Source organism: Hemitrygon akajei, unplaced genomic scaffold, assembly GCF_048418815.1.
Source record: "Hemitrygon akajei unplaced genomic scaffold, sHemAka1.3 Scf000033, whole genome shotgun sequence".
Classification (NCBI taxonomy): Eukaryota; Metazoa; Chordata; class Chondrichthyes; order Myliobatiformes; family Dasyatidae; genus Hemitrygon; species Hemitrygon akajei.
Genome location: NW_027331919.1, coordinates 7005807 through 7023366, shown reverse-complemented (window position 1 = coordinate 7023366; position 17560 = coordinate 7005807). Strand labels below are relative to the sequence as shown.

Below are 17560 nucleotides of genomic sequence, written 5' to 3'. Positions count from 1 at the left end.
ACTTTTCCACTGTCATACTTGATTCGTCCTAATCTGTCACGTCTTATCCACTTGTTCTTCACATACTTATGGAGTGTGCTGCGGTGCACCTGAATCCTAACCTAAAGGGGCTTCTTATGTCCCCTTCCGGCTCTCCTAATTTCTTTCTGAAGCTCCTTCCTGCTAGCTTTATAATCTTCCAGATCTCTGTCATCAACTAGTCTTTTGAACTTTTCATAAGGCCTTCATTTCTTCTAGACATCATTTCCAACAGCCTTTGTTGACCACGGTTTCTGTACCCTACCATCCTTTCCCCTTCTCATTGGAACATACCTATGCATAACTCCATGCAGATATCCCGTAAACAAGTACCATATCTCTTTTTTACAGTACACCTGATCAGAACACCTTTCAGAACACCTGAACCCAATTGGAGTAAGGACAATTATGAGACTATCAGGCAGGAACATGGATGCTCAATTTGGAAACATATGTTCTCAGGGAAAAGTACGGAAGAAATTTGGCAAATGTTCAGGGGATGTTTTTGAGGAGACAGGAAAGTTATGGTAGGGTACAGCCAACAGCCAAATAAACTCAGTGAGCGATTTCAAGACGTACTTGTTAGATATCAGCCAGTCAACGAATGCTTCCGGACGGCGCACAAAATTAGAACTGCTCGTCTGCAGTCAGGTCTTCCATTACCACGACAGTGTTGGAGAAAAGTTAAAATTACCTCATTCTTGGAATGAAACTTTGTTAACTTTTGTTAGCTCGCACAAGAGGAGCAGCGTATACATCTTATCCTGTGGCCTTCGGGGCCTCAGTCTTCAGATAGTCAAGCTTAGCAACATCAGTTAGCTTTTCCACAACAAAACAAAATAAACTTATCATAAGAACGTAAGCTGTAGGGGCAGAATTAGACCATGTAGAACCTTAGAACATTACAATACAGAAACAGGTCTTTTGGCCCTTCTTGACTGTGCGAACCATTTATCTGCCTAGCCCACGGTCCGGCACCTGGCCCGTATCCCTCCATACACCTCTCATCCATGTACCTGTCCAAGTTTTCAATGTTAAAAGTTAGCCCGCATTTACCACATCATCTGTCCGCTCTTTCAACATTCTCACCACTCTCTGCGTGAAGAAGCTCCCCCCCCCCAATATTCCCTTTAAACTTTTCCCCCTTCACCCTTAGCCCATGACCTCTGTTGTTTTTGCTCTCCTGGCCTCAGTGGAAAAAGCTGTGGAATCTGTATCCCCAGATCGCCCTATTCTACAGCACTCCTCAGTGCCCTACCTTTACCTTGTATGTTCCACCTTGATTTTCCCATCCAAAATGCAACACCTCACACTTGTCTGTATTACACTCCATCTGCCATTTTCCAGTCCGTTTCTCCAGCTGGTCCAAATCCCTCTGTAGGCTTTGAAAACCTACCTCACTGTCCACTACACCTCCAATCTTTGTATCATCAGCAAATTTGCTGATCCAATTTACCTCATTATCATCCAGATCAATGATATAGATGACAAATAACAATGGACCCAGCACTGATCTCTGTGACACACCATTTGACACAGGGATCCATTCAGGGAAGAAATCATCCACTACCAATCTCTGGTTTCTCCCATTGAGCCAATGTCGAATCCAGTTTACTACTTTACCATCTATACCTAGCAAATGAATCTTCTTAACTAACCTCCCATGTGGGACCTTGTCAAAGGCTTTATTGAAGTCTGCGGGCCATTCTCTCGCACTCTCATTCCCTCTCCACGGTACCTCTCCCACCCCAGCTCTCGCTTCCTCTCTTTTTCAGCTGCTCAGCTTGTGCTTTTTGGTGTCGGTTAGACTCCCTTGTCAAAACCGACTTACTCTGACAACGGTTACTTCTCCTTCCTGAGCTCAGATACGCAGAGGATCCTCGACAGGATGGACGACCGCGAGACTTACATGAATAAGAAAAGCACAAATACTGGCTCAGGGGCACCTCCCCGAGGTGAGTGGGGCAGAAAGACGGAGGGAGGGAGTTTCAAGTTGAGTCTGGCTGCGAGAGTGTGTGTTGGATAGTGTGGATGAAAACCCCCTCTGCGTTTGACCCTGGGGGTTTGTGATGGCAAATTGGGGAGGGAGCGTCACTCTGTGTCTAAGCCCAGGACTTGTGAGACGCTGCACAGGGAGATTCACTCTGTGTTTGACTGGGTCGATGATGAGGGAGCCTCAGCCAATTTCTGAACCTGATGTATCGTATGTGGAGCCTAAAGCCTAGACCCTCTCTGTGCCCCGGGTCCGTAGAGATGGAAGTCAGTTTCATCGTTGTTGGCCTTGACTGTGGTATTGTAATTTGTCCATTCCTGTCGAGAAACCTCAGGGCAAATGTACGGCTGACCCTAATGAATCGCTGTTGGAGAATATCTCAGAGGAAATGCACAAGATAGTCGAATAGGAGGGAGCAATGTGAGGGGGTGGGGGCGTTAGTGACGCTGGCGTGCTTTGGGAAGGGTGGCGTGGAGCGACCGGCATACGAGGGCATTATCGAGGCAGCATTGTGGAGTGGGGTGTAGAGAGTGTGATGTGGGAGGACGGAATATCATGGGGGACAGTGTTGTGGAGTGGGGTGTAGAGAGTGTGATGTGGGAGGACGGAATGTCATGGGGGGCAGTGTTGTGGAGTGGGGTGTAGAGAGTGTGATGTGGGAGGACGGAATGTCATGGTGGGGTGGAAGGGTTACTGAGGGGGGAGTGCTGAGACGGCGAAAGGAGGGAGGGCTGTGGGATGGCAGGTGAATAATGAGTACCGTGAGAAGGGTGATGTTTAGAGAGGGCAATGAGAGATGTGGTGATGACGGAGCCCCCTAAAATTTATTTTAATTCCCTGTCGTATTTTGCATCTCCTCCGCCCCACTCACTCTGCACAAACCTTATCGCTTCCCCCTTCTCTCTCCTTTCCCTCTCACACACATTCTTCTGTTCCCCCTCTTCTCACCTCTATCCCTCTTTTCCCATCGCATTAACTCTCCCCTCCCGTCCTCACTCTGCCACTTGTCCCTCATCACCCCCTCTCTTTACGCTCTAGCTATTGCCCCCATTCTGCTCTCTCTCATTCGCTCCCCTCTAACGCCCACTCCCCTCTCTATCCCTCCTTGAACCTCTCTCTCCGCCGTACCCTCTCTCTCCCTGCCCTGTCTTTCATGCTATCTGTCCCACTATTCCCTGTCTCCCAGTCCCTCCCTCTTTCCCTCCTCTCTTTCCTCCCTCTCCCGTGATTATTCTGTCCGCTCTCTAACTATCTCCCAACATCTCTCTACTCCTTTTTACCCATTAACTCTTCCCTCTCTCATTGCTCACTTTCATAATCCTCTCCCCTTTGTCACCCTCCCCCGGACTCCCACTCTGGCTCTCCCTCTGCACTCTTTCCCTCACTCTCTTGCTCCTTTTGACTCTTCCATCCTCTCTCCCGCACATTTCCTCCCTTCACTTTCTATTCTCTCACCCCTCTGACTCGTCTCTCAATCCTACTCTCTGCACTGACTACCTCACTTTACACTCTTTCTCTGCTATGTCTCCTCGTTCTATTTCCCCAATTCTGCTCCATTTTTCCACCCATCGCCACTCTTGTCACCCCCTCTCAACAACTAAATCCATCCATTTCACTCTCTCTGTCGTTGTACTCCCTGTCTCGCTTCCCTCTCTTGCCTCTCCCCCTTCATCACTTTCGCTGTCGCCAACACTCTCTCCCCACGTCTCTGTGCTCTCTTCGCTTCCCTCGACACCTCACTGACCCCGATTTTTTATTGCACTATCTCATACTTGTCTATATCGTTCTTGCAGACCATCTGACCTCCACCTACACCGAGCTGAACATTCGGAAAGTCGAACGCCTCACCAATGCACAGGCAGGTCAGTGATGCATCAACAACGTCATTCTGGAGGACTCACATGTCATACTCCCAAATGGCCAAGTGTGTAATGTATTCGTGTCCACCAATTCTCTGGCAGCTCGATCCACAGACTGACCACCATCTGGGTAACAAACGGTTGTCAATCGTCTCACCAGTTGAATATTTTCGCCTCTCTCTCCTTATACCTGTGCGCTCTCGATTCTCCAAGTCTCCGGGAAATAATTACGCCCATTCACTAAGTCTGTGCTCCTCCTGTCTTTATATACCGCTGAAAGGTCACCCCTGCGCTACGAGGAATCAAGTCGCAATCAACCCAACCGCTTTCCCTAACTCAGTCCATGGAGTCCCGGCAACGTCGTCGTAAATCTCCCCGAGCACTCATTTCCAATTCTATGGCATCTTTCCGGGAACAGGACGACCAACACTGAACACCGTACTCCACGTGTATCGGCGTCACCGATGTCCTGTACAACTGCAACATGGTCATACGACTCCTGTCCGCAATAGACAATAGACAATAAACAATAGGTGCAGGAGTAGCCCTTCAGTTCTTCAAGCCAGCAACGGCATTCACTGTGATCATGGCTGATCATCCACAATCAGTACCCCGTTCCTGCCTTCTCCCCATATCCCTTGACTCCGCTGTATAACTCTTTCTTGAAAGCATGCAGAGAATTGGACTCCACTGCCTTTTGAGGCAGAGCATTCCATAGATCCACAACTCTATGGCTGAAGAAACTTTTCCTCAACACAGTTCTACATGGCCTACCCCTTAGTCTTAAACTGTGGCCTCTGGTTCTGGACTCACCCAACATCGGGGACATGTTTCCTGCCTCTAGCGTGTCCAATCCCTTAAATATCTTACATGTTTTAATTAGATCCACTCTCATCCTTCTAAATTCCACTGTATACAATCCCAGTTGCTCCAATCTTTCAACATATGACAGACACCCTTCCAGGGAATAAACCTCGTGAACCTGCGCTGCACTGGTTCAAAAGCAAGAAAGTCCTTCCTCAAATTTGGAGACCAAAACTAAACACAATACTCCAGGTGTGGTTTCACCAGGGCCCTGTATAACTGCAGAAGGATCTCTTTCTCCCTATACTCAACTCCATTTGTTATGAAGGCCAGCATGCCATTAGCTTTCTTCACTGCCTGCTGTACCTGCATGCTTGCTATCAGCGACTGATATGAAAGAGCACCGAGATCTCGTTGTATTTCCCCTTTTCCGAACTTGGCACCATTCAGATAGTAATCTGCCTTTCTGTTCTTGCCACCGAAGTGGATAACCTCACAATTATCCACATTAAACTTCTTCTGCCATGTATCTGCCCATTCACCCAACCAATCTAACTCACCCTGAATTCTCCTAAAATTCTCCTCATATTTCACACTGTCACCCTACTTTGTGTCATCTGCAAATTTCCTAATGTTACTTTTAATCCCTTCACCTAAATCATTAATATATATTGTATATACTTGCGGTCCCAGCACCGAGCCTTCAGGAACCCCACTAATCACTACCTGCCGTTCTGAAAAGGACCCGTTAATTCCTACTATTTGTTTCCTGTCTGCCAAACGAATTTCTATCCACGTTAGAACCTACTCCCTAAACCATGTGCTCTAATTTTGACCACTATTCCCCAATGTGGGACCTCATCAAAGGTTTTCTGAAAGTCCAGGTGCACTACATGCATTGGCTCTCCTTGTCCATTTTCATAGTTACATCATCAAAAAATTCCAGAAATTAATCAAGCATGATTTCCCCTTCGTAACTCCACGATGACTCGAACCGATACTATCACTGCTATCCAATGTGCCGCTATTTCATATTTTATAATTGACTCCAGCACTTTCCCGCCACGGATGTCAGGCTAATTTCTTGTTTATTCTCTCCCTTATTTCTTAAAAAGTTGGATAACATTAGCTACCCTCCAATCCTCAGGACCTGATCCTGAATCTATAGAACATTCGAAAATGATTACCAATGCTTCGACGTTTTCTAGAGCCACTTCTTTAAGTACCCTGGCATGCAGACCATCATGCCCTCCGGATTTATCAGCCTTCAGTCCCAACAGTCCACCCAAAACCATTTCCTGCCTAATGTGGATTTCCGTCAGTTACTCAGTTGCCGTAGGTCCTCTGACCACTATTACATCTGGGATATTGTATGTGTCTTTCCTAGTGAAGACAAATCCAAAGTACCTGTTCAGCTCGTCTGCCATTTCCTGATTCCCCATAATAAATTCACCCGTTTCTGCCTTCAAGGGCCCAACTTTGGTCTTATTTTTTTTTCTTCTTCACATACCTGAAGAAGTTTTTACTATCCTTCTCGGTATTCTTGGCTAGCTTACCTTCGTCCCTCATCTTTTCTCCCCGTATTGCCTTTTTAGTTATCTTCTGTTGCTTCTTAAGAAGTTTCCCAATCCTCTGGCTTTCCGCTCATCTTTGCTCTGTTATATTTCTCCTCTTTTATTTTTATACTGTCCTTGACTTCCCTTGTTAGACACGGTCGCCCCCTCCTCCCCTTAGAATCTTTCTACCTCTTTGGAATGAACTGATCCTGCACCTTCTGTATTATTTCCAGAAATTCCTGCCATTGTTGTTCCACTGTCACCCCTGCTCGGGTATCCTTCCAGTCAACTTTGGCTAGTTCCTTCCTCATGGCTCCATGGTCCCCTTTGTTCAAATGTAATACTTACACATCCCATTTTCCCTACTCCCTCTCAAATTGTAGATGAATACTTATCATATTCTGGTCACTGCCTCCTAATGGCTCCTTTAACTCGAGTTCCCTTCTCAAATCCGGTTCATTACACAACACGAGATCCACAATTGCCTTCTCCCTGGTAGGCCCCAGTACAATCTGCTCTAATGATCCATCCCGGACGCACTACACAAACTCCCTTTCTTGGGGTCCAGTGCCAACCTTATTTTCCCAGTCTACCTGCATTTTGCATTACCTTTGCGACATGCTAATTTTAGCTCTTGATGCAACTTGCACCCTATATCCCGGCAACTATTTGTGGGCCTGTTGATAACTCACATTTGGGTCTATTTGCCCTTACAATTTCTCAGTTCTATCCATACTGACTCTACATCTCCTGATTCTATGTCACCGCTCGCAAGGGACTGAATTTTGTTCCTCACCAGTAGAGCCTCCCCATCCCCTCTGCCCACCTGTCTGTCCTTTCGATTGGACGTATTCGCTTGAAAAATCATTTCCCAGTCATGGAGCTCTTGCAGCCATGTCTCTGTTATTCCTGTAACATCATACTTGCCAATATCCAACTGAGCTCAAGCTCATTCACTTTATTTCTTATACTTCGTGCATTCATATATAATACTTTTCATCCATCACTTCCCTCACTTCACACATCGATCCCTGTTGCACTTGGCCATACGCTCCGAATCCTTCCTGAGCTTTCTTCCCCTTTAATTCTGTTGTTTTTCTTAAGTTTTCTGTTTCACTCTTTCCCTTTAACTGCATCCTTATATTTCGAGTTCGTACCCTCCCCTCCCCCCACTTACTAGTTTAATCGCCCCGTGTTGCAGTGGCAAACCTGCCTGTCAGAATGCTGGTCCCCCGCCTGTTAAGGTGCAACCCGTCCCTTTCCTTCTTCTCCGTCCACACTGCCTGTTGAATTCCTCTCCTCGTTCTGTCTCCCCATTCTCTCCCATTCTCCAGCCGAGCGCCTTCATCTCTCAACCTATTTCCCCTCTCCATCCATCCATCTGCTGCTCAGTCTCCACGTCTTTCTCTACTCACTTCCTCATCTTCCTCAAATGTTCTCCCTGTCAATCACTCCGCCTCACCATTCTCTACCTGTCACTTGCCCATCCATTTGTCTCTCTCTCACATTCTCTTCCTTTCTCTCCTAGATTGTCTGGACCCCACCTACTCTCAGCTGAACTTTCGCCAAAATGAACTTCTCATCGCTAAGGATGATGACCCTTCTGTTGCGTCGGGACCAGGAGAAATGCCATTGACTGCTCAGGCAGGTCAGAGTTCACATTGATGACGCCAATCTGAAGGGGACACGTGACAAAGGATCATGTGTACAAGTGCTAATGCATCAGCATCGACCATTTCCTCTTGCAGTTCGTTCCACAGACGAAGCTCCGTCTGCTTAAAAAATAATATGACTCTGGTCCGCAGTTAAATCTCTTTCTGCTATCACCTCAGAACTGTGCGCTCTGATCATCGATTCTCTAAGTCTATAGAAAATGTCTGCGCATTCTCATTGTCTTGCCCCACGTGGTTTTATAAACCTCTGTAAAGTCACCCATGAACTCCAAGGTATAAAATCCTAACCTACCTGACTTATCTCCATAACTCAGTCCCTCGATTCTCAGCAATATATGCGTAAAGCTCCCTCTGCAATCTTTGCTGCTCAGCGGCATTTCACCTGGAGCAGGTGGACAAAAATTGAACACTATTCTCCAAAGTCGGCCTACCCTACATCCTGTACAACTGCAAAGTGACCTCCGACTCCTGTATTTAGTTCTGGGAAAACGGTTCCCAGAAATTGATGTCACTGATACATAGGGCATGCCATGTGGGGTTGGAACAATATATGGTTGAAGCATTTCCTCTTGGCTCCTAAATTCAATTCCACGATTGAGGAAGGCCAAAGCACCACATGCCTTTTGATTCACAGAGTCAACATCCGTTGCAGCTCTGAGTGTCCTATTAACTCGGACCTCAAGATATGTCTGATATGTCTGATCCTCAGCAAATTTACCAACGCATCCCTTCACTTCATCATCCAGGTTATTTATAAAAAACACGAAGAGTAGGTGTCCCAGAACAGATCCCTGAGGCACGCCACTGGTCACCGACCTCCATGCAGAATTTGACCCGTCTACAGCCACGCTTTGCCTTCTGTGATCAAGCCAGTTCTGGATCCACAAAGCAATATCGCCTTGGATCCCATTCCTCCTTTCTTTCTCAATAAGCCTTGCATGGGGTACCTTACCAAATTCCTCGCTAAACTCCATGTATGCTACATCTCCTGCTCCACCTTCATCAATATGCTTAGTCACTTCCTCAGAAAATTCTATCAGGCTCGTAAGGCACGACCAACCTTTGACAAAGTCATGCTGACTATTTCTAAACGTGTCATGCCTATCCAAATGAACATAAATCCTGCCTCCCAGGATCTTCTCCATCAACTTAACAACCACAGTAGTAAGACTCACTGGTCCTATCCCTATCTTGGGCTATCCCTACTCCATTTCCCCAATGAGGGACCAACATCCGCAACCCTCCAATCCTCCGGAACCTCTCCCGTCCTCATGGATGATGTAAAGGCCATTGCCAGAGGCTCAGCAATCTCCTACCTCGCTTCCCACAGTAGCCTGGGGTAAGTTACGTTCGGTCCAGGTGACTTATCCAACTCCATGCTTTCCAAAAGCTCCAGCACATCCTCTTCCTTATTTTTTTACATCCTTAAGCTTTTCGATCCACTGCAAGTCATCCGTACAATCTCCAAGATCATTTTCCGTAGTCAATACAGAAGCAAATGTTCATTCAGTACCTCCGCTGTTACCTCCGGTTCCATGCACACATTTTCATCGTCACACTTGATTTGTCCTATTCTCTCACTTCTCATCCGCTTGCTCTCAACATATTTATAGAAAGCCCTTGGGGTTTTCCTTAATACTGTCCTCCAAGTCCTTCACATGGCTACTTCTGGCGCTCCTAATTTCTTTCGTAAGCTCCTTCTTGCTCGCCTTATAATCATCTAGATTCATATAATTACCAAGTTTTTGAAAATTTCGCACAGTCTTCTTTTCTTCTGGCGTGATTTACAACATCCTTTGCACACCACGGTCCCTGTACCCTACCGTTATTTCCATGTCTCAGTGAAACGTACCTACTCAAAAACTCCCGCAAATATATCCCCTTAACATTGCCACATTTCTTGCTTACGTTTCCCTGCGAACATTTGCTTCCAATTCAAACTTCTAAATTCCTGCCTGATAGCCTGATATTGGCCATTACTCGAATTAAAAGTTTCCCTAACTGGTCTGTGCCTATCCCTCTCCAATGCTATGGTAAAAGAGATAGAATTGTGATCAGTATCTCCAAAATGCTCTCCCACTGAGAGACCTGACACCTGGCCAGGTTTATTTCCAAATACCAGATCAGGTACAGCCTCTCCTCTTGTAGGATTATCTACATATTATGTCAAGAATCATTCTTGAACACACCTCGCAAATTCTACCCCATCTAAACACCCTCACACTAGGGAGTTTCCTACAATAGTTGGGAAAGAAAAATCTCATACCACAGCAACCCTTTTGTTATTACTCCTTTCCAGAATCTGTCTCCCACTCTGCTCCTCGATGTCCCTGTTACTATTGAATGGTTTGTGAAAAATCACCCAGTAGAGTTATTGACCTCTGCTTATTCCTACCTTACACCCACAGAGACTCCGTAGACAACCCTTCCATGTCGTCCACCTTTTATGCAGACGTCACAATATCCATGATCAACACTGTCACGCCCCCACCTTGTTTCCTTCCTCCCAATCCTTTCTGGAACATCTAAAGCCCGACATCTGAAGTTGCCATTCCTGACCCCGAGCCACCCAAATTTCTGTAATGGCCACAACATCATACCTCCAAGTGCTAATCCACGCTCTAAGCACATCCGCTTTATTCATGATACTGTTCGAATTAAAATAGACACATCTCAAACCATCGGGCAGAGCGGGACCCTACTCTATCACCTGCCTATGCTTCGTTTCGCACTGTCTACAAGCTTTCCCTATTTGTGAGCCAACCTCCCTTTCCTCTGTCACTACAGTTCGGTTCCAAACCCCCAGAAATTCCAGTTTAAACTCTCCCCAGTAGCTTTAGATAACCTTCCCGCCAGGATATTGGTCCTCTTCGGATTCAATTTCAACACATCCTTTTTGTGCAGATCACACCTGTCCCAGAGTGGGTCCTAATGATCCAGAAATCTGAATCCCTGCCCACTGTTCCAATCCCTCAGCCACACATTTATACTCTACCTCATTCTATCCCTATCCTTACCGTCACGTGGCACAGGCATTAACTCCGAGATTACTACCTTTGAGTTTCTGCTTCTCAACTGTTTTCCTAACTCCCTGTAGTATTTTTTAGGACCTCCGTCCTTTTCCTACCCATGTCGTTGGTAGCAATATGTACCACGATCTGTGGCTGTTCTCCTTTCCACTACAAGATATCGTGGACGTGATCAGATACATCCCGGACACTGGTACCTGGGAGGCAAACTACGGTTCGCGTTTCTTTCTGCGTCTATCTGACCCCCCCCCCCACCTACAGAGTTCCCTATCGCTGCTGCATTCCTCCTCCTTTCCTTACACATCCGAGCCCCAGGACCAGACTCTGTTACAGAGGCGCGACCACTGTTACTTCCTCCAGGTAGCCGTCCCCAGCCAACAGTATTGAGGCAGGAATACTTATTGTTAGTGGGCACAGCCACTGGGGTACTCTCTAATACCTGCTTCTTGCCCTTCCCTCTCCTGACTGTCAGTAGGGTGTTAGTAGGTTTGCCGATGATACGAAGATAGTTCGTGTTGTGGGCAGCATTGACGACTGGGAAATAATTCAGTCTGGATCAGTTTCAGATAGGGTTTGAGGAACTGGCAGGTGGAGTTTAACACTGACGGACGTTAAATGATGCGCATTGGTAGTTCAAATGAAGAGATAGCACCCTATCAAAGACACGATTCTCAACAGTGTTGATGAGCAGAGGATCCTGGGGTCCGTGTTCACAGCTCCCTGAACGGGGCTGCACAGTTTGTTGGGATGGTTAAGAAGTTCTGTGGCATTCTTCCCTTTATTAGTCGGAGCATTGAGTACAAATGTCAGAATGTTGCAACTTTATAAAAATCATTAGTTAAGCTAAATCAGGCGTATTGTATACAGTTCTGGTCACCCCATTATCGGAAGGATGTCAGGGCGTTGGGGAGCCTCCAACGGGACTCTGCCGGGATTCGATGGCAAGTGTTACAACGAGAGGTCGGACACCTGGGTCGCTTCCTCTGGAGCGGAGGAGGCTCAGGTGAGATCTGACTGATCTCTGGAATCCGTCGGAAACCTGTCAGCCTTTGCCAAGTCAAGGAATTTGGACTCTCGGCGATGACGGCAGAAAGTCGATGAGATTGAGAGAGGGAGGGGTGATCGTGGTGGAAGGAGAGAGCGCGGATGGTGGGTGGGTGGGAGCAACACTGGGGTTCACGGCTGAATCCACGCACAGGCTGAATATTCTCTCTACAGGTTCGCATAAACAGGAGTCGAAAGAGAAGAGCGAAAATAAACCGTACCATAAGATTTGCCTGCTCTGCCTGATTGCGTCCGTCCTCGTCGCGATAGTGGCCGGGCTCTCGATCTATGGTGAGTCGAAAAGGCTCTGGATAGAGCCAGAACGTAAACTAACAGAGTGGAATGAAGAGTAAGCATAAAACCTCACAGTGACACCGACACACACCTCACCGTGACACCGACACACCGGTTAACCGTGACAATAACACTACCTTTACCGTAACACAATCCAGTCTCACAGTGAAACCGACATGCCATTCACAATAACACCAACAATACCTTCACCGTAGCGCTGACACGCCCCCGTACGCGACACAGATACACTCCTAAACGGGACACGAACACAACCCTCACCGTGACACAGACATGACACTCACAGAGAGAGCAACGCACCCCTCATTGCAACATCGACATACCCATGACCCTGTGACTGATAAACTCCTCAAGGTGACACCGGAACACACCTCACAGTGACATCGACACGTCCCTGACCCTATGACCGATACACTCCACAAGGTGACAGCCGAACACACCTCACAGTGACACCGACACGCCCTTGAAAGTGACACTGTGTCACCACTCACTGTGACACCTACACGCTCCTCAACATTAACCGTACAGCACGGTGACAATGACACACCACTTACCGTGACCGCGCGGCACCGTGACAATGTCTCACACGTCACTGTTAAAGCTAAACGTCGTTCACCATCTCTCTCAGTATTACAGATTCGTCGGTTTCAAATCACCTGCGACCAAAACTACCAGATACTTTGCCAATTCCTGACCAGCAACAGAGGTGAGGCAACACGGACTCCTACCAGTCTCGGCATCACAGGGTGGAGAGAGAGAGAGAGAGAGAGAGAGAGAGAGGAGAGGAGAGAGAGAGAGAGAGAGAGAGGAGAGAGAGAGAGAGAGAGAGAGAGAGAGAGAGAGAGAGAGAGAGAGAGAGAGAGAGAGAGAGAGAGAGAGAGAGAGAGAGAGAGAGAGAGAGAGAGAGAGGGGGGGGGCGGGAGCGCACTCCACTCCTCCACTCTGTGTCTGACTCCGGGAATGTGTGATGGGACGGTGTGGAGGGAGCTACCCTCTGTGTCTGAACCAGGGAGTGTGGAGGGAGATTAAATCTGTGACTGACCTCCAGAGTGTTTGATGGGACGGTGTGGAGGGAGATTCACTCTGTGTCTGACCTCCGGAGTTTGTGATGGGACTGCGTGGAGCGAGCTTCACTCTATGTCTGACCCCGGGAGTGTGTGATGGGACGGTGCGGAGGGAGCGACACCTGGTGTCTGACCCCGGGTGTGTGTGATGGGACGCGGCGCAGATAACTTGACTATGAGTCTGAGACTGATTGAGCGATTAGATGGCGCAGCGCGGGCTTCTCTCTGAGTTTGACATAGTGTGGTTGTGACAGCATGGACGAACCGAGCGCCGCTCTGTGATTGACCCATTGTATGAGTAACCTGAGAGTGTAAAGTGAGCTTCGCACAGTGGTTGGCCACTGGAGTTTGTCATGAAATGGTGTGGAGGGAGTTTCACTCTACACCTGACCGGGGGAGTTTGTGATGGGACGTTGTGCTGGGAATTCACTGTACTTGTTCCTGATTTCCAGAGCAAGCGTGTTCCCAGGATTGGATCAGAAATGAAGACCGCTGTTATTTCATATCCACGTTGGAAGCATCTTACGACGAAGCGAATAAAAATTGTTCGAACTTTGAAGCAATGTTGCTGGAAATAAATTCAGAAGAAGAGAAGGTACGTGTCACACTGCGAGAAACGATATCCGCAACAATCATAAATTCCCGGGGTCAAACACAGACTGAATCTCCCTCCACGCCGTCCCATCACACTCCTGGGGTTAGACACAGAGTGAATCTCCCTGCACACCGTACCATCACACACTCCAGGGGTCAGACACAGAGTGAATCTCCCTCCACACCGTCCCATCACACACTCCCGGGATCAGACGCAGAGAGAAGCTCCCTCCACACAGTCTCATCACACACTCCTGGGGTCAGACACAGAGTGAATCTCCCTCCACACCGTCCCATCACACATTCCCTGTGTCAGACACAGAGTGAATCTCCCTCCACACCGTACCATCACACACTCCAGGGGTCAGACACAGAGTGAATCTCCCTCCACACCGTCCCATCACACATTCCCTGTGTCAGACACAGAGTGAATCTCCCTCCACACCCGTACCATCACACACTCCAGGGGTCAGACACAGAGTGAATCTCCCTCCACACCGTCCCATCACACACTCCCGGGGTCAGAAACACTGTGAATTTCCCTCCACGCCGTCCCGTCACACTCTCCTGAGGTCAGACACAGAAAGAGGCTCCCTCCACACCGTCGAATCTCACACTCCCGGGGTCAGAAACAAAGTGAATTTCCCTCCACGCCGTCCCGTCACACTCTCCTGTGGTCAGACACAGAAAGAAGCTCCCTCCACACCGTCCCATCTCACACTCCCGGGGTCAGAAACAGAGTGAATCTCCCTCCGCACCGTCTCATCACACACTCCCGGGGTCAGACACAGAGTGAATCTCCCTCCACACCGTCCCATCGCACACTCCCGGGGTCAGACACAGAGTGAATCTCCCTCCTCACCGTCCCATCACACACTCCCGGGGTCAGATACAGAGTGAACTTCCCTCCACATCGTCCCATCACACACTCCCGGGGTCAGACACAGAGTGAATCTCCCTCCACACCGTCCCATCACACACTCCCGGGGTCAGACACAGAGTGAATCTCCCTCCGCACCGTCTCATCACACACTCCCCGTATCAGCCAAAGTGAAGCTCCTTCTCTCATACAACATACATCACACTTTCAGGTTCCGGCATTAAGAGAGGCTCCTTCTTACCATTAACTAAAGAATTTAATTTCGCAGAATGTCGTTCCCAACTCTCTCGTCCATCCATTCAGAACATACTGGATTGGAAAATGCGAAAACGGGTGAGATTCGGATTCTTACTGGATTGTGACGTGGGACCGGGTCAGGATGATTAGTTTGGAGACACACCGTGGTTTGGCAAGTGAGGGGATCACGATCGTAGATTAGATTCTGTCACAGGGCTGTCGGAGAGAGTGCGGGGCAGTGATACGATCTGCAGCGAGAGAGTAATCATGGGGATTTGTTTGGGTACCGACACGGGGCTGTGTGGAAAGTGCGATGCATTGGGATTAGTTTGGTGACGGTCTTGGGTGTCCTCCTGGAGCTGTTTTGACGTTGTTTGAATTGTTCAACCTTCTTTGATAGGAAAGAGGCTTCTAGTGTTATGTACAGGGATAACACTGGAATGTCCGCCTGCGGTAACTGCGACTCGGACGGATGGATGCACCACTGTAAACATCAATACCGTTTCATCTGCGAGAAGCGTGCAGATTTGTTCACGGATATTCCAGAAAAGATCCGGAATCTCTGTTAACAGTCCCAAGGACCAAATTGAATCACATTACAATCCGTTTTCCTTCTCGGTCTATTTTCTCCTCTCTTATCCAGCTCATCCTCACATTCCCTCTTCATCCACTGTGCCCCCTCTTCCTCACTCTCACTACTCATGATCCCTTCCCGCAACACTCTCCTACGTTCCTCTTTCCCCATCGATCTCCTTCTTTCTCGCCATCTTTCCCACACTTCTACCCTCCCTGCACCGTTCTCCACCCCTCCTTCTCTGTTGTCTCACTCCCTCCTCTCCACCCACTCTCCCCTCACTCCTGTGCACTCTGGTTCACAGATCACCCATCCCGGGGTAAAAGACTGTGTGCATTCACTCTATCTATGCCCCTCGGGGTTTTATACACCTCTATAATGTCACCCGTGATCCCCAAAGAATAAACTCCTCATGCCAGCCCGGTGTCCACAACTCATCCACTCGAATCCCGACAACATCCTCGTAAATCTCCCTCTGCACTCTTTCCAGCTCATCTTTCCTACAGCAGGACGACCAGAACCGAACACAGTATTCCACGTGTGGTCTCACCAATACCTTGTACAACTGCACTGTGACCTCGCATCTCCTGTACTCAGTGAAGACCAGCGTGCCACATGTCCTGTATATCTGTATCGCGTGTTTGCCACCAGAATCATCATCTGATTTATTGTCTGTGACTTATACCACCCGAGAGTTGATCATTTGTACAATCAGTACTGGGCAAAGATGTAAACTTAATGTAAGTTCCAAAAATTAAAATAAGAGGTATATCGAGTGTGCTCATGGATTCGGAAAGCGTTAAGGAATCTGATGGTAGAAGGGAAGTAACTTGTTTCAAATGGTTGAGTGCGGGACGCCAGGCTCCTGTACCTCCTCCCCGATGGTACGAATGATGACAGGGCATTTCCCGGGTGGTGACGGTCCTCAGTAATGGATGCGGTACCTCTTGAAGATGTCCTCGTTGGAGCGGAGCGCTTTTCCCGCGATGGGGCTGGCTGAGTCTACAACCCTCTTCACCCTCTAGCGACCCTCTGCGTTGCAGCCTCCACACCAGGCGGCGATGCGACAAACCAGAATGCTCTCCGCCGTACATCCGGAGAAACTCGCGAGTTTTCAATGACAGACCACATCTCCTCAAACTCCTGACGTTGTAATCCCTTCAGTAAAAAGAGAGTTATGGACGGTGGTGAAGGTACGTGTAGAGTCAGGTCTGGAATACACTCAGACTCAGATTACAAATAACCAAGACGAGAGTAAATAAATGCAAAGAGGAAACGAAGCTCCTACGGTTGAGCACTGAGTGTTCAACACGAGTCTTTTAACTACAGACATTCCACTGAGGAATGTCGTTGGCAATCATTGTCAGTCTGAGTCTCAAATGGAAAGTAACACTCTCCATACTCCGGGGAATGGGAGTGCCGAACTTGGATGCACGTTCCCTTATTGGTTAACCAGCATGCTGTTCCGGAAAGCCATCACGGCTGCAGTCTGTGATTTCCTCCTCAACGTAGCCTCAAACCAATTGATTGTGCAATTTGAAGCCCACATGAAAACTGCTGTTCCATTCTTGCAAGTTTCAGATACTCCTCTGTGTCCTGCCTATGACACTGTAATGATATTATTCGCTGATCAATTGACAGCTCACACCAGTGATAGTTTTCCCACTAATTATATTATCTCTCACAACCGCCCTGATCTCATCCAAAATGAAGAACGCTAGCCGACCACGTTGACCTTCTGCCTATCGCTCTGCATTACCTGATATATTTAGATATTTAATTTGCAATCCTCACGAACCTACGGTCACGTCTCTATAATGGCCACTGAATCATTCTAATTTGTACTGATTTGTGCCACAAGTTCACTGACCTTATTTGGATAACTACGGACTTTCATATAAAGTGCGTTTATACTCATTGTGC

At 48.0% G+C, this 17560-nt stretch overlaps 1 protein-coding gene across 1 annotated transcript; it reads left to right on the top strand.

The window, feature by feature from the left end:
• Nucleotides 1-1887: 1887 nt before the first annotated feature.
• On the top strand, nucleotides 1888-16397 carry LOC140719853 (killer cell lectin-like receptor subfamily B member 1B allele B). Its single transcript, XM_073034773.1, has 8 exons — nucleotides 1888-1973; nucleotides 3805-3873; nucleotides 7759-7878; nucleotides 12151-12267; nucleotides 12917-12994; nucleotides 13805-13947; nucleotides 15095-15159; nucleotides 15464-16397. The coding sequence occupies exons 1-8, from the start codon at nucleotides 1907-1909 to the stop codon at nucleotides 15630-15632; spliced, it is 828 nt and encodes a 275-aa protein (XP_072890874.1). The 5' UTR covers nucleotides 1888-1906; the 3' UTR covers nucleotides 15633-16397.
• The last annotated feature ends 1163 nt before the right edge of the window (nucleotides 16398-17560 follow it).